This window comes from Cynoglossus semilaevis, chromosome 13 (genome assembly GCF_000523025.1).
Source record: "Cynoglossus semilaevis isolate Cse_v1.0 chromosome 13, Cse_v1.0, whole genome shotgun sequence".
Taxonomy (NCBI): Eukaryota; Metazoa; Chordata; class Actinopteri; order Pleuronectiformes; family Cynoglossidae; genus Cynoglossus; species Cynoglossus semilaevis.
In genome coordinates this window covers 18,405,109-18,429,969 of record NC_024319.1, presented here as the reverse complement: position 1 = coordinate 18,429,969, position 24,861 = coordinate 18,405,109, and the positions used below count along the sequence as shown (strand labels likewise).

The 24,861-nt window shown below is 38.5% G+C and overlaps 1 protein-coding gene across 1 annotated transcript in view; it reads left to right on the top strand.

Annotated features, from left to right (window-relative positions):
- tsnare1 (T-SNARE Domain Containing 1) overlaps nt 1-23,192 on the top strand; it is a 75,960-nt gene extending 52,768 nt beyond the window's left edge. The window contains exons 10-12 of the mRNA XM_008324068.3: nt 443-525; nt 11,852-11,960; nt 22,611-23,192. Of these exons, the coding sequence (XP_008322290.1) occupies nt 443-525; nt 11,852-11,947 (179 nt within the window). The 3' untranslated portion in view covers nt 11,948-11,960; nt 22,611-23,192. The remainder of the gene's footprint in view (nt 1-442; nt 526-11,851; nt 11,961-22,610) is intronic.
- The last annotated feature ends 1,669 nt before the right edge of the window (nt 23,193-24,861 follow it).

Sequence of the window (24,861 nt, the reverse complement as noted above, 5' to 3'; positions counted from 1 at the left end):
TTCTACTTCTAGTCCTCTTCAGGGTCGCAGGGAGAACTGGAGCCAATCCAAAACATTTAGGCGAAGTTGGATACACATACACAAACTATATACAAGAAGAATTTAAAAAATGTGTCATATGAGACAACCCCATCATTCAGAGCCTGTGGAATTAGGTTTAGGACCGAACGTCCTCGATTAGAGCTTGGATAAATGTCATGGTGGTGTTTTGGTGAAGTCATCCACCAGTAATCCCTTAAACTATCACAATAATAAGTGTCAATGTAATAATTATTTATTATTATTGGCAATTATGAAGTAAATGTTTTTATAAATGTTTAAATGGCTCAAAAACTAAATAAGATTTTTTTATAATTGCTTTTTAAATTATATATTTATATAAACTGTATATATTTTATTTATTTATTTTAATTGTTTTACAAATTGTCTTTTGGTTGTTTAGACAGCATTGAGGATTACATCCAGACTGCATCATCCAATGTGGAATCAGCCAATCAGGAGCTGGCAAAGGCTGATCATTATCAGGTACAGTGATCTTGTTCTAACCTATTATTAGCTTTGTTGTTATTTTTTTCTTTTCTTTTTTTGTTCAGAGCATTTGCATTGTAATGGGAGATTTGAATTGATCAGCCGTGCAAAAAGGGAAACTTTGCTCACTGGATTAAACAGCTCTGTCACATTTGCTCAAGTGTAATATCATAGATGATGTAATTCTATGTCACAGACTAAAGGCTCTCAGCTTCAAGTAACATCATTTCATTTTCAGAAGAAAACATTTTTGTGGTGTGAGTCCCTTCACTACAAAACCACATCGACACTTTCCATGGAAATGTGTTTTTCTGCTGAGATAATGCTGCAGCGTTTATGCAGCCAGAGTATTGACTGGCAGAGTCAAATGCATTAAAGGACAAATCCAGCAATTATATAGATTCTTTTTTTCTTCTTCTTCTTCGATGCTGTGTTTTTGGATGGAGACAATTTCCACTTCAGAGTCCATAACAGCCAGATACTTTTTGAGGAGCCTGAGGCTCTGTTTTTAAAGAAATGTGATGTGATGTGTGTGTGTGTGTGTGTGTGTGTGTGGCTGCTCTGTCAGGAACTAGCTCAGCAGGCCAGGTCTCACTGTGGATTTATGTAGTGCAGACCCTTTGGCAATGGTAAATATAATATTGACTTTAGTGTCAGTGGGTTAATAACAAATACCAGGCCAGTTACGAAAACATCTGTTGCTATTGTGCATTTCTGCGACCAACAGATAAGATTGGGCCTTTAATTATTATTAACCAATGTTAGCTTGATTCACATGTTTACAGATGAGTGTGTGTATGTGTGTAAATGTGATTATGTTTTGATCGCGTTGGGCATTTTAGGTAAATGAAAGATGAGCGAAGATGATAACTGTCACCTGGTTATACATCTGGTGTGAGATACAGGAGAGGAAAATATCACGTTTTCTTCTGTCAGCATTCACACTCTATAAAGGTTTGTTTATGTCAGAAAAATACAAATCTTAGTTAAAAAAAGATTAACGTTGACATTGGCTGTGATGCATATTCTGTTCAGTCAGAAGGAAATGATCTCCACTGTCTGGTCCATCGACGTCCCCACCCTCGCTGAGCTAGAATAGAAGCATGTGTTTCCTCTGCAGCGTTGCTGGGCTCAGCCTTGGGGATTGGATGAGGAGCTGGGGCATCTGAGAGAGCAGATCCTTAAGCTGCTCCAAGCTAGGACAAGCCAAGTCTGGGTGTCACGTCAGGATGCACACGTGTCGGAGGCAGCTTGATCTAGAACATACTGGTGTGATTACATCTCATAACTGACCTGGAAACACTTGATGGATTAGACAGAGACAGTGGCAGTGGTGGCTTAGTGGTTAAGGTTTCAGGTTCGAGTCCACCAGCTGCTAAGTTACCACTGAGGTGCTCTGAGCATGGCACCGTCCCCACACACTGCTCCCCGGGCGCTGAAAGCTGCCCCCTGCTGACTGTGGTGATGGGTTAAAAGAAGAAGTCACATTTGGTGGTGTGCAGGGGTGTGCTGTGTCACAATGACAGGGAGTTCACTTAAAATTAGTCTCATATTTCATTAAGGAAGAACTGGATCAAGTAATAGTGGCCAAAACTTGCTCGTAAGAGTGAATGTCCAGAAATAGAGATAAAGATAAGTAATATTTGAAAGAGAAATCAGTGAGATGAAGTTCTACAATGAAGCATCAAAGAAAACTCACAATGTTATGTATATGAAATCCATAAATATATGAATGAAAGTTGTTCTTCTTTACTTTACACAGACATGCAGTAGATTCTCAATCATTTGAGGGATTTTTTTAAATGTCCTGGACTCAGGATTCATGGATTTTCAAATGAACTGTCGTTCCACTTAAAAAACCTTCACAGATTATTTTTCCTACGTCTGTAAAGGCTGCAGTGACGTCTGTCCGTCTGCACGTGCTGCTGCTCCACCAGTGGTGGACAAATATGCGAAGAGAAACAGCTTTCCAATTAATTGTCATTTCATTATCTCAAGGAGAGCTGAGCCGTGACCGAGCTCACACTGAGCAATTTAGTTCTCAGCCAATCCGAGACGGTGCCGTCAATGCAGAGTGGCTGAATGAAAGAAGAAGAGGAAAGAATGAAAGACAGACTCCACATCTGACTGACAGACACACACGGAGAGAATATTCAGCGTACATAGGCGACAGTAAATTCTCCTCAGAGCGGATTGAAGTGAAATTATAGACTTTTTACAAATACAGAAAGCACAAAGCTTATACGCAGTGGCTTCGTTCAACCAACAGAACTAATCACTTCATAACCTACGTGCACTTTTTTGTATCTCCATTGTATGAACGATTTTAGGCAAAAAGATGAAAAAAGTAAATGGCTCACAGGTTTTGACTTTTGTCGATTTGTTGAATTTCTCAACCTTCAACAGTGTGACTGTTCCCTCTGAGTTTATCTGTGGAGCCTGAACTCATTCTACTGTGTTACACTGTAGAATAGTACTTTCTGTTAGTTTTTATATTCAGTCTTGTAACTGTTATAATAAGTCTTATTTCAAACCTTGATAAAAGGTTATCTGCACATTCACAGAATACAAACCAGTGTTTTACAAGTAATAGTGAAAAAAAGGAAAGTAACGCTCATTCATATGATTTCTACCTTTTCATCAAGTGATCAACGGGCAGGTGTGGAGTGTAACCTGGATAGTTTGGTCAAATGGCCACAGGCTACATATAGAAACTAACCACCATTCACACAATGTCTGTGTAGATTCACACTCCATTTACACCTATGGTCAATGAGGGGTGTCTGAAGTACAGGAGATCACAGAAAAAACATGCACACATGGAGAGGACATGAAAACTCTATAACTCTACAGAAAAAGATCAGGGTTTGAACCACATTTGGCCCTTTCATGAAAGTAAGCAATGTTTTTTTTTTGACTGTAATATACCTTTATTATACCGTAATTTCTTAAATATTAACAACAAAACAAAAATAAACCCTCGGGATTTCAACTTTGGTTCCTAAACAATTTGTACGTATCAAAAACAAAGCATTAACTTCAAAGTGAAACTACCTCAACACTAAATATCAGAATAATAGTGGACACTTACAGGAAGTCCAGTCCACAACCACTGACCAGCAGGCCCTGATGTGTCTCCATTGGTGGTCAGTTAAAGCCCTTGTGCCTTTCCCTGTCTGCACACCCTACTTTGAGAATAAATGATATCCTTAATGCATTATCAGGAGGCAGAGCACTTTTCCTGCTGCAAGTCTACCTCTCCAATAGTTTCTGTAATGTTAAATCACCTAATCGTTGCTCAGTGGACTGGAGTGAAATCTGCACGTGGATTGGTGTGAAAAAATAACATTTCAATCACCAGTATGTTGTAGTAATTTGGTTAGGTAAAACTGTAACCTTAAACGCTACACAAAACCAGAATTAATTATTGATCTGACAGGGAGGTGGGGGTTGGCTCCTCACTGATGTCATTGTTAAGACTTTTAAAGTCCATCCGTCTTCAGAACTGAAAATTGATCCCACGGAGGGTGACTACATCCCTCTTAGTTGTGGTGAGGGGGGGTAAAAAAAAATCAATTTAACACAGTTCTTCCCAGGCGGATTTGAGCATAATACAGACAACTGGCTATTGTGATTGCAGAGGAGACAAAGAGAGGGGAATGGACAGAGAGAGAAGACAACAAAAGGGGAGGTTTGGTTTGTAAATTACAGGCAGCAGGATGAAGAGGCCTGTCCTCACAGTGACACATACAAATCGTCAGCCATTTGACAAATAAGATAATGAAAAAGAACGTTCTAATCACAGTGCTGAGGCTGTGAATGATCACCATCCTCAGAGTGGGTGGATGGGCTAATTGTCACCAGATTGCAGGGAAACAGAATTTCTCCTCTGTCAGTCTAACGCCGGACCTTCTGGACTCCTTATGTCTGAAGTTTTCCATGATGTTGTTACTCTCACCACAGCTAGCTTTTGTTCTCCTGACTTTTTATGAAACATAGGGTGCACTCACACTAGGGCCGTCGGACCACGCTCAAGCATATTTACCCCTAAAGACCAGATTCTAGTGTGCTGTGCCTGAGGAGGTATGGGCATTTCCTGCTGCCTCAGCAAAAATATTTGTATGAGCACAGTGTCGTTGACTGCCAGTCACCATCTCACATAGTCAATAAATCCAGACTTTGGCGATTGAAGATAGTTTACAAAGAACTAGTCATTGCAGCCGTTGTTGCTGGTTTCACACTCGATCACACTGTTTTAACTGCTGTTAAACAATATTCACTGACGTATGTTTCAGAGACAACGGGGCTTCAGCACGCTTGCATCAGAAGTAATGTGAGTGTGGGCCAGCAGGGGACACTGGAGGGGAAGCATTCGGGCGCAGTACAGAACAACTGGCCCTAGTGTCTGTTCATTTAGACTGCAAATAGAAACACCACTTATCATTTAAAAGTCAATAATTAACTTACAGATATCATTTATATTACAAGTAAAAATTTAAGAAAAATTGTTTAATTCATAGTTTTCATCAACACGCTCAAATCAGTTTGATGCCGAAGAAGAAGTGTAGAAAAACCATCATCCAAATCCAAAAATGTTTGTATAGCCCCAGGTTCACCCTTTTCAGTAAATCATGGTATTAACTGTTTGGAATCTTGCCTGAGGTTAATGTGTATTAGACCTGAGCTGCTCCGCTCTCAGTGGTGACCCTTCAATGATTCTCCTCTTCTCTGCTGCACTAGACAATTCAATTGGAGACACATCCAGTAAAGCACAAGGACTTTTTGTCTTCGGTGTCACTATTTGGTCATTTGTGCAGAAGGAGGCCTGACTTTGTTTTCCTGCAAAAGAAAAATAAGTAGAGTCCTTGTAAAATGCACATTTGAAAATACCAATTCAAGTTGTTCAACTAATATTTCTATTAGTTAGCAGCTCCACGATGCACTGCGTGACTGTGTGTTTACCTGATCAAAAGTGAGACGTCGTCTTATTTCGGTCTCTTTCTGTTAGATGAAGCTTCAGTAATCTACAAATATGCAGTTGAAAAAACTGTTTGGAGAAGATGATTTGGCTCAACATGTTTGTATGATGAACCCAAATTAAATTGATCTATTTATTGAACTTTGAATTTTGGCCAGATTCTCCAGTCCTAGGATTGAACTACTTCCTGTTTTCTTATTAATATTTACTGCCTTTTGGTAGATTATTTCCACTATTTAGAACAGTAAATTATGAGTGATGCTGATGCTCGATCTGAATAATTTAATTTAATTTATCATGTTAACAGCATGGCACTTAGACTAAATGATAAAAAGAAGCTTCATGCCAAGTAACTGACTTTTCTTAGTGAAAAGTCTCTAAAAACTTTTTTATAATAATAAGGTAAAGAAACTGAGAACAACTGTCAAAGTAAAGGACATGAATAATTTCAGAGCAAAAGGTTTTTACTTTTTTCTATGTCAACATTGTACGATGAGCTGTTGCTGCCAATCAGGACTGCAACATCAACAATATAATGAGTCCATTGAAGGCACCGTCACCTGTTATAGCTAAAGCCAATTATTCCTCAGTCAGACCACATGGCTTTATTACAGTGTCTCACAACATTTGCAGAAATAACACACCATGTGGTTTTTCTATGAAGTATGGGATTTAATTTGCAGTCTACAGTGTATTTACGTGCACCGGGTTGATTGGACAGCATTATAGAATCTGTGAAGTCTGTAATCACTGGTCACCCTGTACCAAAAAGGCCCTGACCAGACAGAACGGTTTATGTGCTGACGTGCTGCAGTAAGCATATTGTACCATTTCCATTTGCTGCTGTTTGTGTATAATGTGTTTCTGCTGCTCAATTTCTTCCCAGTCACTTTTGATTTTCTTTTTTCTTCCCATGTGCCGTGGATAATTAACCTCTGTACATTCAAACATAGCCTTTCAGTCGACTCAAGTGCTTTGTACTTCCCTCTATTCAGCGCTAATGAAATGTAATGGTTTGGGGGAAAATGGTCAACTGTTTCTGGACTGCTGCGTCTGATGATTTTAATGAACACATGATTTTTTTTTTTATTTATGTGTATATGAACGCAGAGAAACAACTCCTCCTGTAATTCTACAAAGAGATAAAATGTTGTGGATAAATAATAATAATAATAATATAATAACAAGAATAATATCAATAATAATAATAACAATAATAATAATAATAACAGTATGGAAAACAGATGGCTCACCTCCCACCTGGATTCACAGTAGGTTTTTATGAAGACTCCATATATGGACGTCTACTCTGACTAATTGATGCCTTTTTGTAATTGCTTTAATTTTAGCTTCTTACTTCATTGATTTATTCATCTGTGTAAACCAAGGCTCTCAAACTCCTGGCCCGCGGGCCACTTCCAGGACATGGACCACACACCTAGACATCAATATAATGTAATCTGAACCCCTGCTGTTAGTTTTTGTCCTTGCAATGGTTATAGTAAACATATCCATAGTTCAACAAATGTTCTGATTGGTTAAGACTCGTGATGACTCCAGTCCCATAGCTGTGAGATGGGCAACAAACTTCCCAAATAATAAACTAGGCGAAGGTGTGTGTTAACCTAAAAACCCACCCAAATCATATCCGTGGCTTTTAAAGTCCTGCTGCAGATACGGGTCGTTGGTTTTGTTCCATTAATGACAATAGCTGTGGCAGCATTTCCTCCAGGATTGTTTGTGTTTATTTGTTGCTGGTCTTAAGTATCATAATCAGGGCTCGACTGACTGAGGCTATGCTTTTATGTAAATTCTCCATAAGCCGATTAAAACCTTGGCAGTTTTACTGTAAACATGATTTATTTTATGGACTTCCAATTCCCCTTAATCAGATCAGATAAGGACAGGCTAAAATGTAAATGCTGTTATTTTGTAATGTTGTCGTCGTCGTTGTATTAGCAGAGCATTGCTAAAATCCTTAATAAGTAAGTCTGACAGAGATGAGATTGGATGGTGGGGGGGTGTTGCAAAGTATGATTTTGCATCTCAGTTTTTCTGACATTAAAAAAAACAATGATTAAATTGAACATTTGATTTAAGAATATCTGAGGTATTCCTGTTGGGAACGCTGAGAGAAATACGCTGCTGACTTCCATATCTGTGGATTATTTCTTCATGAAGGTAGAAAAGAAGGCTAATAATAATGGGAAATTGTTGACCTTAGTGCAACTATATTAGAAACTTTAGTGAAATTTTGACTTGAAGCCTGGAAACAAATTCTTGTTCTCAATATTTTTATTGGTCAATATTTTTGATCTTTTTCAAGATTTAATCCCAAATTTCTTTCTTCCTGTTCTATGCAGTTGTAAGATCCAGAAAAGAGGATAGAAAATTCAGGAGTGAGGGTCTGAGGGGGGATGAAGACGACTGGTCAATGTAATGATTGACAGCAGGGTTATCTAGGAGGAGCCTGATCACACGGCAATATGTGACATTGCTATCACAACATCAGAACAGTTAATCCACGCCAGGATGACAGCGATAATGCCTAGTGATGAGGGTTTTTTTACATGTAGCTAAAAATGGCATTAAGATCACAAAATTAGCTAAAACGTAGCTAAGACATACGTGAGATTTTCTTCATATTTTCAAGGGTTGAAGGTTTGAAGATTATATTTAAAGGTTGATTCTAAGAGGTAAACGGTCACAGTGGTTTTCATGTTCAAACAGCAGCACAAACTCAATGCTGTGAACTAAGGCATCGAAGCAACCTTTACTAAATAGTTCTGATTAGAAATTATAATAAATTGTACTGACTCTCTGTCACTGATGGTTTTAGAGTTGAAAAATGAAGCGGTCTAATATTCAGAGAAAAGGCGAAGAAGACTGTTTTGATGATCCCTGGGCTTCAGCTCAGCTCATTGTCAGTGATTTAGCTCCGTTGGCTTTAATGTACATTGACTTGGGTTGACTGCCAAATGTGTAATGGTCGAAAGACTTACTACCTGAGAGCAGTGTTTTCTGTCAGAAATGATTAATACCTCCAGCCAGGGAAGACCCGATCTACCGCTCCTGTTAAAAGGATTTCAAGTATCCCAGATTTTTTTTCTATAATTAAAAACATTGAAGATTGAAGCAGCTCTGATTTTTGTCTTCATTTTCGCAGTCTGTAGGTGCCCAACCCTGTTGAAGAAGAATGAGAAGATACGCAAATGCTGCTCAGTGGATTTGGTTCCACTTGACAAAATCTAAAATTAAAATGTTTGAACACAAACTTTTTTTGCTCAGAAAGTAAAACAAATTAAATGTGCCTTGATTCTAAACTGCACATCTAAGAAAACGTAATTGTTTTGATGCAAACCTGCTGAGATCCAGCTGTTCCGCTCAGTTTTGAAAGGTGAATGCGTGTGTGGGCTTTTTCTCTTCAACTATTGTGACATTTCCCAGACACAAACAAACGAACATTTCATAGGATGTAAAAACTATTGTTCTGACTCAAACAGCAGAGCAGTAATGACGGAGGTATTTTTCCTCAAAGCCAGTGTTGTTATGTGTCACTGCGGGTAAAAAGAACAGCCATAATAGCTCCTGTGTATTGTCTTCATTGTTTTGGCTACGACATAACACACCCCCTTTGTGCCATAAATTGAGATTTCATTTTTCTAAGAAAACTGCGCCAAGGACGAAAAAGACAAGAAAAACAATGAAATGAAAGCAGAGAGAGCAATGCTCACACAGGTGTTTTATTGGGTAAAAAAACAACAACTATAATATTAAAGATGGCACGTGCAGTTAGTATACAGGATGTGAAGTCGAGTCAGTGACAACTAACAAAAATGCTATGATTTTTTAATATATGCATATAAAATAAGGGGAATGTAATTTTATTTATAAATAAGACAGATCTGGACTGCAGGCAGGACAAACATGCTAATACAGGGTGTATTCACAGAGCTGTGCTCACTGTAAAACACTGCAGAACCAGGTGAAAGAAAACTTCTGAGTTTGTGCTGATGAAAACATTTGTTTGTATAGTCAACATTAAGATAACACCTCGAGCAAAGTGTTCCATGATCCTTCCACATAAAACCATAACTTCGATTCACAAACTGTCAGTTCACCTGTTGAAGTGACATGTCACGCTGTGACAGTGAGAGTTTGCAAGAGTTTTTTCTTAAGTAAAGGACCCAGGATTTTGAAAATAAAATAGAAAATGTCTCCCATGATTCATCACTGCATGCAATTAAACCAACTCTGATTCAAAGTGTGTTTGTTAAAGGGTTTTTGTCAAAAGCTAAACTGCAGATTAAGTAATTATATTGTTTAGACAGTTTTACAACAGTTCAACCATTGCCTTTATATTTGGTATCAAAAACAAACAGAACAAGAGACAACTTTCTCTGGAAAGCTTCCAGCTTCTGCAGACTCCAAATGACTGTTATGTAAGACAATTCCATCACAAATGGAGTCAGTGAAGATGGCTGCATCACTCCTTCCTTCTCCTCCAGACTCAGGCACCACTCTCTCTCCCTCCCTCTCTCTAGATTTGGAATTTTCTAGGTTAAAAATACCCAAACACGCCCTTTGTTAAACCAAAGCGTCTCTTTTTTCCCATTTTACCTATTTATTTCCCTCGTCTTTCCCCAAAATGACTGCATTGCTGTTGCATGATGAAGCAAGAGCGACAGTAAGGAGAGAGTGAAGACGTGTAGGGGAGAGGGAACGACTCAGCACTGTCAGAGCGAGCAGAGAGAAGGAGCCGAGAAAGTTTATAAGGCGTAGTTTAGTAGGAAATGTGTGTGAGAGAAGCTGGGGAATCTGCGGTGGCCAGCTGCAAGAGGGGAGATAGCACAGAAAGGCTTTTAATTCTCAATCCCCACAGAGCCTTTGAAAATTACCAATCTTCTTATCACAGACGCAGGGCTGCTTATGCAAATTGTTGTGGAGTGGAACGTTTAAACGGAAAATTACTCGACAGCATTTTTTTCCCCACCCCTCTCCCTCTTCCCCTCTGCCTCTCTCTTCCATACAGAAAGCCCGTTTTGAGGCTCAGATAAGAAGATGAATTGCTCTCTGCGTGCTTTGAAGCGCGCCAGGATTTAAAGACTCCAGCCCCGGCTCTGGTCTAACGCTGCCGCTCTCGCAGCCTTTGTAGCAGGAAACAGGCTGAAAAAAAAATAATAATAAAAGCGAGAGAAAAAGCATTTCAGAACAACATAGATTCTGTGCTCCGACACATCACCGCCGCCTGAGGAGACGAGGAAATAAATAAATATCCCCTCAACCCATTGCTCTTCACTCTGTTTACTTTAATATTTCCACTCCTCACACTTTTTCCTCTTTGTAAAAAATGTGGTAAATAATTGGCACAAAATTAAACTTTCATGCTGTGAGGATGAATGTTTCTAAGCGTTTTTCTAAAGTAAAGCACCCAGGATATTGGAAATTAAAGGATTTTTTTTTTCTTAAAAAACATTCAAGACCAATAATCATCGTTCCATCGAAAAAGAAAAAGAGAATTGACAGAGTTCTGGTTTTAAAGATCAGCGATCTTCAGCTTTTCATGTAAATGTTATTTCCTCCACAGAATATTGAGTAGACGATCCCGTCAGTCATTTGACTTGTTTCATCTGACACTGTTTTACTGCAAAGTTTGAACAACAGGTTTCAGGAAGTCAGGAGGCTCTCAGTGTGAATGTCCTCTGACCCAAACACCAGGGTCATGTTAAAAGTGTGATTTTGATGCATTTGGTTGACTTTATGTCACACAGTGCCTTTTTCTTAAAGGTCACTCTGTGCTAACGTTAGGCTACCATTGGGATATTGATTGAGTACAGCTGACCAAATCTGTTTTTACCATCCTCATATATAACCTTTGGTATTTTCAAATAATTTTAGTAATGTTTTTGGCATGATCAGCTATCCAAGCTAAATTTAGGCTAAGCTTTAGCATTCTCCTTGGCTAATCTATAGCTTTTGTCTTGGTTACCTCTACCTTGTCTATCTGTAGGATAAAGTAAAGCTATAGAGCTGAGATTTTAGCTGCCAGTTAATATTTTGGTTATTGTTAAGGAAAACGTTTGCATGTATTTTTAGCCTAATGTTCAAGGTTTAAGGTTAAATTGGTTTCCGTGGGTTTTTGTTCAACCTATTGTCAATTTTATTCAGCTACATTTTAAGCATTTTGTGCAACTGTTAGAAATTCTGGACATTTTTGACTTTGTTAATTTTGTGAACATTCAGCAGCCTGACAGCGGTTTTAATAAAATTGTAGAATGAACTTAAAAACATATAAAGACAATATATTACATTTCATAACATGTTAATATTTTTTTATCCTTACAGAGAAAGCTAAGGAAGAGAAAGTGCTACCTGCTGGTGGTGGGATCAGTCATCCTCATGATCCTGATCATCATCATCGCTGTTACATCAAGAAAATAGGACGTGTTTGTTGGTGAGGCCTCCTTCATAACACTATACACTGAAAACTGCCCCTCCTCCCAATGATTACACATAATGTTAAAGTGATTCAATATGAGATGCACTGTTTATTTTTTATAGTTTATCTGTAACAGGTGATTCTTTTTTTTCACATTAAGCTAACCAACCTTTAATTTGCAACAATTCCCAAACTTCAAATTCTCCTGATTGAGGACTAATTTCATCCTTTTCCTAATTTCTATTGAAAGCAGTTCAGAGGTTTTATTGACTCCTCATAGATCAGATAATTGGGCTCTGTGACTGCTGACAGAGCAGATAAAAACCTACAAGGCTTCAGTCCAACTAGGAGTTGAAATTTATTTCCTCTACTTAAATATGCCACAGTCTAAGTTATAATTTCAGGATCAATAAAGTGGAAGATCATATAATATGGAGGTTTGCTATCAGCATAGCTGGCAATATTTTTCACTTTTTTTAAATATAGACAATATGTTATAGACAATAAAACTGCTCTCACTTAGCCGGGGATATTAAATTCCCTCTAGCATGAGTCCAAGTATATTGTCTTTTATCACCATTCACTCTTCTCCACACATCTACTAAATCATGTGCCTCCAGTCGTCTCAGTGCAATGCACCGAACTCCTGGGTAACTTCTGTCCATAATTTTTTATTTTTTTTATTTTTCTACACCTTCTATAACAAATTCTCAACTTTACAGCCAGCAGTTCACTCTTGAGTCATTAAAATAGAAACCAGCCAATCATTTAATGGTTTTGGATTTAGAGTAAAATACTCAAATATTTCAGCTGGACCAGTCCAGGTTAGGATGAATAGAGTTGAAGCTGTCCAATAACAGCAAACGTAAGAGACTTCAGTTTGTCCAAAAAACACCTGTTAGGGTTAGTTACCCCTCTTACCACTGAGGTGCTCTGAGCATGGCACCATCCGATGGGTAAAAAGCAGAGGTCACATTTGGTTGTATGCAGTGGTGTGCTGTGTCACATTGACAAGTAGTTCACTTTCCTTCCTTCGTTTATTCCAGGGTCATTACGTTCACTATTCAGACAGACCTGTATCACCCACAACCAAGTCTTCAGGGTGTTTTGTTATGTCAGAAACATTGTGTAAGGCTGAGCTTCGCACTACAAATGTGTCTTTTTGCTTGCACTTAAAGTAAACATAGCATTTTAGCTTAATGGTAATAAAAAGGTTGTTTTTAAAGAAAAAGACTAGACATTTCTGGTTGGTAACAGTTCCTTTCCATCTGGTTGCATTTTAATACAAAAGTTTAAGGAACACCAAATACACTACAAAAACTTGATAGAACTTCCCCTCCAATGTTTTTTTCTTTTCACTTTTCCTTTCACATTTGATTTCGACACATCCAAGGTGACGGTAGAGTTAGAAATCAAGTGAAATATGGCATTCTCCCTGCTGATAAAACAGCGACGTGGATTGATGCTCCCATGGTGACGAGCTCAGCAGTTGGTGGTCGACACTTCAGTGGGCAGACACTATCACTTACCATCTCAGCATGAGCAGCTCAGAGCGGGGAGAGGGAAACAAGCTATTGTGCGGACAGACAGGCATTGACTTTTACTGTTTGCACTTGTTCAAAGAAAAAGTCTCATTGATGTTCACCTGATGAGAGTGAAAGCAGCAGTGGACCCCAGAGAGACTAATGACTGCAGACATAAAAGTAAACATTGTTCTCTCAGTACATCACTGCTATGATTTTCTCTCCTGTCATTTTGCCCAAACAAAAAATTGCCGAGAGAGAAGGAGAGTTGGGTATTTATTCTTTTAGGAATCCGCACCTACTATTTTACAGACCTGTGCTTCCCCTCACCTCAACTGAGAATCTTGGCTTTGACTCCCTGCTGCATTAGGACAAAGATTCTGTCCGTATAATTCACAAACAGGAGACTTTACAAGAGATGGACAAGGTCATTTGTTATTACATTATGGTTGCAGCATTTAGACTGAATAGACTGACTGTTGTGCTTTTGTGAAAATATAGACTGCATCCATATAAATGTCAACAAACATTTTAATTGGCAATTTATGGTCTGAATTTTAGGATTTCCCCCCAAAGCTTTGTGTCTTTTTTCTTGTAAAATAAGATAAACGTCGATTTTAAACCTTATGCTTCACTTTCCAAACTCACCTGCACCAACCGGACTCTTAAGTTCTTTGTTGCACATTATTCTGTTTTCTTTGTGAAGGGGAATAGAATCTTCAATATATTGTCTCTGTAACCTTTTTAACATACTGTACATGCCAACATCATAGGAAGTCCAGACGTAGTCGACCAGAGTACATTTAGTTTTCTACTTCCTTAGCTACAGTATAAAAAATCACTATGGCAACAACAAACATCCATCCATCATTGTCTGCTTATCCGGAGCTGGGTTGCGGGGGCAACAGTCTTAATGGAATATTCCTGACAATGATAAAAATCTCACTACAAGCCAAACATGTAAACGTATATATTTACTGTGCAGTGGGGTTCATGAGCAGACTGGGCTGAATCTGGGAAGGATGAGAATTAATAATCCAGATTAGATGAAGCTTTTTCATGACTCCTCATTAGGAATCTCAACAGAGTCCGACTTCTTCTGCAGAAGTCTCCTGTTCACAATCAGTATTTACTTCTGGTGAGTCTACAGAGCAGACTGAGGAGACTAAGTTGGAAACTGGTACAAATTCAGATGACCCACATGTGGAAGATAAGTTAGAGTTCTGGCTGTGTGTGTGTGTGTTGGTGTGTGTGTGTTGGTGTCGAGTGGACTGGGTTTATTGCCACAACAGAGCAGTCTGGCACAGTCAACACCTTTGTGCACTAAAGTTCCAGATGAACAAACATCAAACTCTTTAGTGTCTCCAGGAAACAACTCACTTTTACTGCACAGGAAGCTCAACTGTGTTGTTATTATTTCCAGCAGAAACGTGGGCCACAAAGAAACTCAGCCTCCTCTACCTCAACTGGTTTGAGCATTTTTGAAGCCTTTTTTAATTGTGTATTCAACAGCTGTAAGTAAAAACTGAAACTCTGTCATGGTTTTGTTGGTCGTCTTTGAGACGGGGCGTTCAAATCCACAGCAGCGGGAATGAAGTGTACAGATGGAGACAAGCAGGGAGAGATGAAGTTAAAGCTGTAACAGAACTTACGATTATTCAGGAACGTTGAACATTGTTTTCTAATTTTATGCACAGGAAGTTCTGTCAACTCATCAAGTTGTTTGGAAGAATAAGGTAGGACCTTTAGGACTAAAAGGAAAACATATTTTTGAATCCTTATAAAAAGGAGATAAAGACAAAATAGCTCAATAGAAAAAAAGACAACAATATCTGCAGATTTAGTCACCTTTAGGTTAAGGTTATTTTACAGAGAAGCAGATATATAAATATATATATGGAAGTCCTCTTTGTAGCATGATGTGGTCAAGAAATGGTTGCCACCTCATAGTTCAAATCAAAATTTCCCAGTGTATACGTAGATTGTTGAAAGATGCTAGCAGACTAACTAAACTACTAACTTATTAACTAAGCAGTTGACAAATAAATAAGTTGACAGAAGCTTCAACCACTTATGATGTTGTCACAGAGGAGTACTTTATCATCATTTAGAGCTTCAAACAGAACTGCAGTAAATGTATGTTTCAATGAAATTACTATAGTACAAATATTCAGGTTTGACATTTTACAATGTTCAATTCTCGGAAATTCACAGTAACCTTGTGTTGTTTTTTTGTTTGTTTTTTTTTTACATTATTTCTTATTTCTGTGCCACTTTAAAGTAGTGTAAAGTTGATACCAAGACCTCTGACATGTGATAATCACTCACCAATAACCTGTGACTGCACACTGTAAAAAAAGCAGAGGGGCAACAAGTGTGTGAAGGTTTTTTTCTTCCACTCCTGAAGAACCAGCCTGTTTATAAAAGTGAGAAAACTCCTGTCTAGGAGCGGGAGAAGCGGCGTGGAGAAAAGCCGGTTCAATATTTCATTTTAATGACATTGACAATGACAGGAATAACTGGTGAGCTGCTTCTGCTCTCAAATCGATAGCATGACTCTTTATGGTGCTGTAAATAATGCAATAACGACGCCCTGACGCTTATTCCTGCATGAATTATGTGGCCATTACTGCCCTTACATTTTGTTTACACAGTCATTTGTGGATTTTTCCATTCACATGTCACCGTTGTCGGATAAATTTACAATTGGGATTGGTGTTGTTAATGGAATCATGTCTTTCGCATGATCACTGATGAAGTGGTTCGATTAATCCTTGCAAACAGTAGAAGTAGAAGGATGTCTCCATGATCCCTCTCCTTCAATAATTTACTACTATCTAGAAAAAATCATGAATACTACAGAATACCTACTGTGGTCTGCTACATGAAGCAGACATTGGTTCAATGTGTGCTCCTCAAACACCTAAGTGGGCAATGTTAGAACACTCAACTTCACAGTAAGAAGATCATGGGTTTGTTGGTTCGATCCCCGGTCAGTCTAAGTATATAGTTTGCATCTTATCCCTATGTGTGTGTGGATTGTTTTTCTTCACTACTCCAGTTTATTCCAACTGGCCAAAACACTTGCTCATTGGAGATCTGGTTCATCGGTGTGTGAATGGTTTTTTGTGTCTTTAAGTGGCCCTGAAATGGGCTGGCAGACTGTGCAGGGATTACCCCGCCCTCTCTGGTTGACAGCTGGAATTGGGACTGGCACTTTCCCTCCTGACGCTGTAAAGTGTGTTAGGTGATGGATGGTGATAGTGTTGTTCGCTTGTAGAACTTTGTAGAAAACATGTAAAATTCCATTTATTAGTTATGAAATCTGCATTATCTCTTATTGTTAAGTTGTATATAATCCAATGAGATGTGCAGTTAAACTAAACTAACTTCTAACAGGCTCCCACCAGACACTGTTCTCTTGTGTTCGGAAGTTGGCTAAAATTCTATTCTGGAGCCTTAAAATGACACTGTAATTTTGCTATTAAACTTGAATTAGTTAATGTTAAAATTACCATACTGGGATAAAACACTGAGAGTAGTATAAAAAATCATCACACCGATGATTAGTGAATGCGGGGTTGTTAGAGACCAATGGGACGTGGGTATCACCTGAGGAGAACCCAGGGCCACATGGTAGCTGAGATGAGAGATTGTGTCCTGACCTACCTCCTCTGTTGAGTGATGGTTTCTCCAGGTTGATATAGATGACTTCCTTCACTCCTCTTTCACACAATCTGTCATCTCTGGTGAGGATGTGAACCTTTCCATCCTCAAAAGTGTGTTCTTTGTCCTTGAGATGTCAGTGAACAGCTGAGTCCTGACCATTTTAGTCTTGTTGAAGGCTAAAGTGTTAAGTCAAAATTTCCAACCTAAAAAATGTTATTGTGAGTGATGATAGCGGTGTATCTCCGTGTGGGCCCAGGAAAAGTTTTTGTCCAAAGTGGGCTAGAATCAGATTAATCTGTGGAAAGAAAGAATACAGTAATGGGAAAAAAGACATTCAGAGAAGAGTTTGCTATCTATTTTTTTTCTTCTAATTGATTTTACCATCGTTTTCACTTGACTTTTCTAGTAGCTGACAAAACGCTAAAAGGCAACAGTTGATGTTAGCATACAGTTTAAACAGTATTATAAAGTTAAGGAATAAGGTTTTGAAATAACCAGACGTACCAAAGAGAGTTCAGTGTTAGGTCCGACTGTATGTGTGTATTGTGTAAAACATGTCTAAAGTTTAATTTCAAACATCTTTTTGGAAACCTGTTATATTTAGCTCCTAAAGCTGCTTTGATGACGATGGAACGGCACAGACAGACTATCACTGGAAGAGGCTTATTCAAATGATGCGAGAAACACTGACAAATAAGACAACACTGTGAGAATTCAGTATAATACGACAACAAACTCACTTTATAAAGAGATTTGGATTTTCAAATGATGCTAAGGTAAATTTGAGGGCATTCTTTCAAGCGTTGAGTTGAAAAAAAAGAAGTCAAACTCTCATTCTATGCTCGACTGATGCTGCCTGATGTCAACCAAAGGATAAATGTTTACATCCAATATTTTAATTTACATCATATTATATCCTGCCAACAGACCAAATATGTGTCCTACTTAAACAGAGATCTGAGTTGGTGAAGGAGAACCGTGAGTTGTTGCCACAGTTAGTGGCATTCTTTGGGCCTGGTATCGTTAATCCATGTCTACGAACAAGCGTGACAATAAGCCCTCTGTCTGATCACCAATCCTCTTAGGCAAAGCTTTGTGGGTAAACTGGCTTTATGCAAATTCTAAACCCCATTAGCTTTAAACTCAAGAATAGTCAGCTGCATTGAGATTAACAGCCAAGTGACTGTTTAATATGGTTTTTTCACCATCTTTCAGTTGGAAAATAAACAACAGAGTTATGCATGTGTCATTGAGGGCTTCAATGTCTCTTTTAAAAGTTTATTTTGCATTCAAGCGCAATACGTAGTCAGTTTGTCATTGTGATGTAACAACTTGTTTAAGTAAAAAAAAAAACAGAATAATAAATACAGAGTCCAAAATTAAAAAAAAATGTCACTCCGACTATTGGTTGAGTCGATGATATAATATCAGGGTAAACCCTATGAGAGGGAGAGTGAATTGATTCACAGGAAGAAGAAATAGAATTTTAATTTCCACTTTTACATCATGTGGTGTTTGATTGATTGGGTGGTTATTATGTTTTTTCAGCTGGTTAATACCAGGCTTTATCAGCTTAAATTAAAAAAGCATGCCTTCACTAATAAAAAGTGTGTTTACCTGGTTGTCTGTTCTGAAGGTCAGATCGGTCTGCTGTTGGAAGTATGAGCAAAATACGAAGGAGAACCAGTAACCAATGACCAAATAATGTATCCACATTGGACACAGTGGCGGATGTTGTTAGAGCACACTCTCAACTACCCATGGTGTGGATGTGAGTGTGAGTCTTGGACTGGACTGAGGAGTGGTCCATGATGTAGCCCGCCCGAGCTATAACTGGCTTCAGCTCCCCCTGACCCTGCAAAGGATTAAGCAATAGAATATAGATGGACAGAAATTTTAATTTGCAAAACTTTACTCTGGAACATTAAAAAACCCTCCAACACAGCTTCTGTGCCCGTACAGTAAAAAAGTGCAATTAAAAGTAAAAGAAGACCTGACCGTGAAATGAACATTTTCCTGTCCCTCCACTGCTTTGGGCATATGGCAAGTTTTAAAATCAAAATTCAGTTCTACAAACCTCTTTGGGGTTTTCTCAGATTTGTAATTTCCACTTCTTTAGTTTATTAAAAATCCAAGGTGTTTTGTTTCTGCGCTCCGTGAGTTACAGCATAGACAGCTCTGAAAGTGTGTTGGAAATAAATGCTGAAAGTTGAGGGGAGTGCAGTGCAGTTTTTCCATTACAGTGTAAAAATCAAAATCCCACATTTATCTTTTTTCTGTGCCATCAGCTTACTCCAAACTTTGTTGCGGGGGATTTACTCACTGGGTGGGTTCAGACTCTGTCACCGCAAAGTGGGAGACAACACACTGTGACAAGGTTGATCTGAGAGCACTGCCAAGTCACAGCTGAGAAGAAATGATTAGCTCAAAGTTGTGCAGCAGCATTTAAATACTCCCTTGTGACATTTAATCCCCAAAGAAATCAAAATACCAACCAACTCCGAAACGCAAGCCTGCTTAGCTCCCATCATGCATTGCTAACAGCTTTCCAGGAGACTGCAGATCACCTAAAGCTGACTGATTACTTAAACAGCTGAAGTGAGAGTCATCCTGAAGCGCAGGGCTTAATGTTGTGTCACATCATGTGCAAACTGCTTTGACTGTGACAGCTTGGAGAGAATCATATTCAGGTATTTGCCTGTGTGAAACCATCCATGAAACTTTTCATGAAGTCAAAGAGCGAGTGCCGTGATTAGTATTAGTACAATACCTCTTCTGGTTCATATCCCAACCATAAATAGGTTCATGTATATTGTGAATGCTGGGGCTGTCAATCTACAGCAGAAATTTGACTTTAGGGGATAAAGAATGTCCACAGGTTTTTGACTTGGGAGCTGATATTCAAATGACCAGGCTAAAGTGATCTACTTCCATAAAAAAACATTAAATATATATTTACTCATACAGCGCAGTACTAGTTATATGTACCGTATGTAGCCCTATAGCAGAATATGTTTTAATTCTTACAATACATGGTCATTACAATACACTATTGATTTGTATGTTTGTTTTGTTTTTTTATTTTTCATAATCTACCAGCACTGCTCTCCCAGCACTCCCGATCCACATATTGGGCACCCTTCCTAAAGCTCTTGTTCATTCAACTAGCCACAGTGCTTTAGCACATACTCAAGACTTTAAATTGATATTGAATAGTTTGCACAAATTAAATGTAGAAATTAAACAATATTTGGAAGAACTTTTACTATAAAGTAAAATTACTGAATCTTCAGCGTAGCGAGTAATAAAAATGAATTTTGTATTTAGTTTTCAGTTCAACAGCAGAGTAGAGATATGTGTCTGTGAATTCTATGCTACGAAATTCCGAAGTCTTCACTACACACGAACACTTAGGTATAAAGTGTTGTTTCATTTTTAGGAATCTTTTAGCTCCTGCTTCCTGTAGTGGCGCTGCTGGTCTTCGGGATATTACAGAGGTGCCATCCATTCAGCAACAGCCCGACAATCAATGGCTCAGCCGTGGTGCAGCTTTTGGCTGTGATTGATACGACCCATTAGCTTTCTGCAGCTGGACTCAGTGTTTTGGAGATTGTTTGGAGGGGCCAACCCCCTCCCCCCCAATTTATCTGTATTGATCTGTAGGCCGGACTTACAGCTTTAAATCTCTGAATACCCAAGATAAACCTCTGTGACCACTTCACACTATAGAGGATGACGTGTTACACTATATCTTTGGATGTGAGCAGCCTGCTGGAGGCCCAATGAGTGTAGGAGCCAGTTGAATAGAATTTGGTCAAGGTTTGAATAAATGTTTTAATACTGTTTGGTAAATTCAGTTTGTTCATATTAATATAAGCTTTTTGTTATTATCTGGACTCGAGGTACTGCCTTCCGCACTTAGTCAGGTTTTAACAAGTATTTGAGAAACATCCAAATTCTAAAGAATAAAATGCTTTATCTTTTGTAAAGTTTCATTCTCTGAATACTATAATGACTCTTTTGACCACTCTGCACATCATGGGGCCCATTTCCTCCGTAACTGAGTTAATGATTTGAAAAATTAGCTGTCAGATGACAAATATTTATACTCCAGACCAAGTTTTTTTTTTTCTTTTATGGGGGGCAGAATTTCTTCTTCCATGAAAATTACATTTACATTTAGATGTGCCCACGTTGCTGTTCATCACTATTAAGTTGAAGTTTGCCCCAAAGCTTTGAAGGTCATGCACAGTTAGTAACACAGTCCACTCTTGGCTTTTACACCTGATTCTTTCCACAAGAATATCAAGCATAGATGATGTCAGAACAAAAAACTTTGCTGAGTCATGCTATGAAGGAGAAAATCAGAAGCAGAAGTTCTCAGACAACACAGAGATGATGGGGAGAATTAGGGATTTTATGTCACCATCATGGCTGAGAATGTCAAAGTGGAGGACCAATACTAGGAGTATACTTACTCAGGATCAGTATTGATCGGAATTCCAGGATTGAACATTGAAAGAAACAATTATAGTCCATCTAGTATTATACTTAAACCCAGATGCTCAACTTGACTCAGCATGCTGTGAACAGTGTTGTTGTGTACAAGAAGGAGAAGAGAGGACTCTACCTTCGGAGAAATCTCAAAGGTTTGCTGTTTTGATATGTCTTTTTTACCAGTCTTTGGTTCCAAGGACTGTATATGTGTGCTACAGTTTGCTGGAGAGACGAGGTAATGCCAGAAGGTTGGTTCTTCTATTGGAATCAAACTGGGGAAGATTAAGCCACTGGGGAATGGGACATCACTAAACCAACTTGATGACATATGAAACACCTCGCTGCATTTCAGAAAGACTCAAATAACTGTTCTAAAAAAAACATGTGATTGATGAACACAGAAGAAATGAAAGGAATTTTAAAAAATTGCTTTGTCTTTTTTGACATGCCTTGTCCTTTTGTGGCTTAAATCATCAGTGTTGTCACTGTGGAGGACTGCAGTGTTGCATCTGCCTGTTTGTTTATCACATCCATAAACACCTGCATCACAGCCTTCAAATCGAATACAAGATGTTGGATCAGATTGAACTGCTTTCACCATTCTATTATTATGGTCCTTTTATTTCCTTCTCAGTGCTGGTCTTAATTCACTAACACGTTTCCTCCTGGACGACAATTAACTATAATTCAGATTAAAAAGATGTGCTTTGGCCTTTTCAGCTAGTTGGTGATTAATGAACCACTTCCATCTCCTGCACCATGAACTCTGGTCTGGACTTAATTAAAACTCAACAATCATAAATTACTTTCCTACAGACTTTTAGAGCAGGAAGCACATGTTTCTAATGAACATTTTATATAATTTAGAAAAAGGAAAATCTGTATTCTTCTCATGCTGACACACCGCAGCGCTGGTCGTGTAGCAGCGCTGTCTAAGTGATGGATGTCTGTTCTCTGTGCTGCTGGTGTTTTTCAGGTTGCTGCTGTCATTACAGTGTCACCTTAGCGCTCCAGACCAAGTGTGATCCTTGACCTGCGCAGCTGGTTTCCAGTAAGAGGAAGCTGCTCTGCAACATCTTCACTCCGTCATCCCTGACTCCACTTCCAACTAAGAACTTTCTCTATTGATTTTTCAGAGGGGTAGTCCCAGTCTGAGCCGCTCCTGTCTTGATTTTTCTCATTTTTTATTTGGTTTTGTAAATTCTTCGTTCCCTCTCTGACGTGGTTTTTATCATCAGTGTTGAATTACACGTGCATATAACACGAGGGGAAACAGACTCAGGTGCTTGTCAGTCTTGGAGGTGATTGTATATCACACACACTCACACACTGGCACCAACTGTGTTCTATTAGAAAATCAGATAAAGATGGAGAAGAGGCTTCAGGGGGAAAAAAAGCACAGCAGCTGGAGCTTCACTTTTTCAACAGCCACTCTGTACGCTCCATTTGTTTTATGTTTTATTTTATACTGAGGTTCACTTCATATTTATAAGTGTGTAGTGTGATTTTATTAGCAACGTATACAGTATCGCACCATTTCCTGTTACTTGTAAATATAATTTGGCTAAATATATATGTATGTATATATGTATGTATGTATATATATATATATATATACATACATACATATATACATACATATATATATATATATATATATATACATACATACATATATACATACATATATATATATATACATATATATATATATATACATAATTATCTTCCAAGTAAAATAAAGAGAAATAAGAATTCCTGACTCTGTTTGACTTTTTTTATTTAACTTTTTAATATTGTCAGCTACTTTGGCATCAGTGAGTACACAATATAATAATAATAATAATAATAAAATACTGCATTTATTCATTGCTTTTCCATTGTAGAGTATGACAGTGTTAGGGCTCCTGGCTTAACCAGCTATGATAAATTGATCTAGGATTCCAGGAAACATTGTTGCCGGCAGGACCCACATTGAGTCACCTCATTTTGAAACACCACCTGTTTTTTAAACACACCTACGGTAGAACAAGACCTTTAAAAAATATATGTCATGTCTTTCTGCTTTCCCGCCTTCTGTCTCTATTCTAAGATAATCAGTTCCATCAGGCTCACCTGTGATTCCCTGGTAATCAGTCTCACTCTCTCACCTGGTGCCTGGGTATAAATACCTCTCTCGATCACTCAGTCTTTGTGGGATAATTGTCGTTCCTGTTCTCACTGGTGGTCCTGTGGTTCCTGTCATGGTCGTGGTTCCTCCAAGTTCCAGTTCTCCAGGTCTGGTTCCATGTTCCTTTGTTTGTGCTTGTCCTTGTTTTTCCATTGTTGCTCACTGGACCACGTTCCCTCGTACTGTGCTGGGTTTTAATGATTGATTACATTAAGTACATTACTGTGATTGGGTGCTGCCTTCTTCCCTGAGCCTTTTTGTCACATTAAACCACAACAACATCAAACAGCATTCCATTACTAATACTAAATGATAACAAACATACATAGATGTTTACTTAAACACACTCCCCTGCACTGCTTCTTTTTAAAAATTGTATGTTGAGAAACATCGCCCACGCAGGGAAATCAGAGCGGCGGAATCAAAGGCAGAGCCCACGGCCGACTGCACTCAGAGATGGGGGTTACTACATCCTTCTACTGTAACTGCAATCGTTCCTGCATAGATGCACACACACTCCCACCAATACAGGCGACATGTGTGACTTATATATGACAGATTGTGATGGCCCGGAGCATGAGTTAATTACACAGCAGATAATTTTTCTTCCTTTTTTTTTTTCAACTTTATCATATTTCTAGCTCTTAGCCTTATTTCCAGATAGTAATAGGCTTAGTTTGATCTGTCGCTGGGGAGATTGCGCTGCTGTGTTTTCTCCCAAGGCTACACACTGATAAGTATGTTGTCATGCTGTGCAGCTGCAGGGTCGAGTCCCACTGTCAAGTCATCACCTTTTGAGCAGCAGAGGTAAAAATTGTCAGTATGGTGAGAACTGTCACCATCGTTGTGTGTCCACTGAGAATGGGACCCCGCTTCATGACTCTCTTTTACTGGGAAGGCAACATCGAATCATATCAATGTGCTTCTTTGTGTGTTTATTTCTGAAAATGATTTTTAAGCCTCATTAACCCACTTTTCAATCAATGTAACAGATTGCAACATAAACAGAGAAGCCATGGCTGGAAATGTATTTTCAAACATTTGGCAATGCAATTAC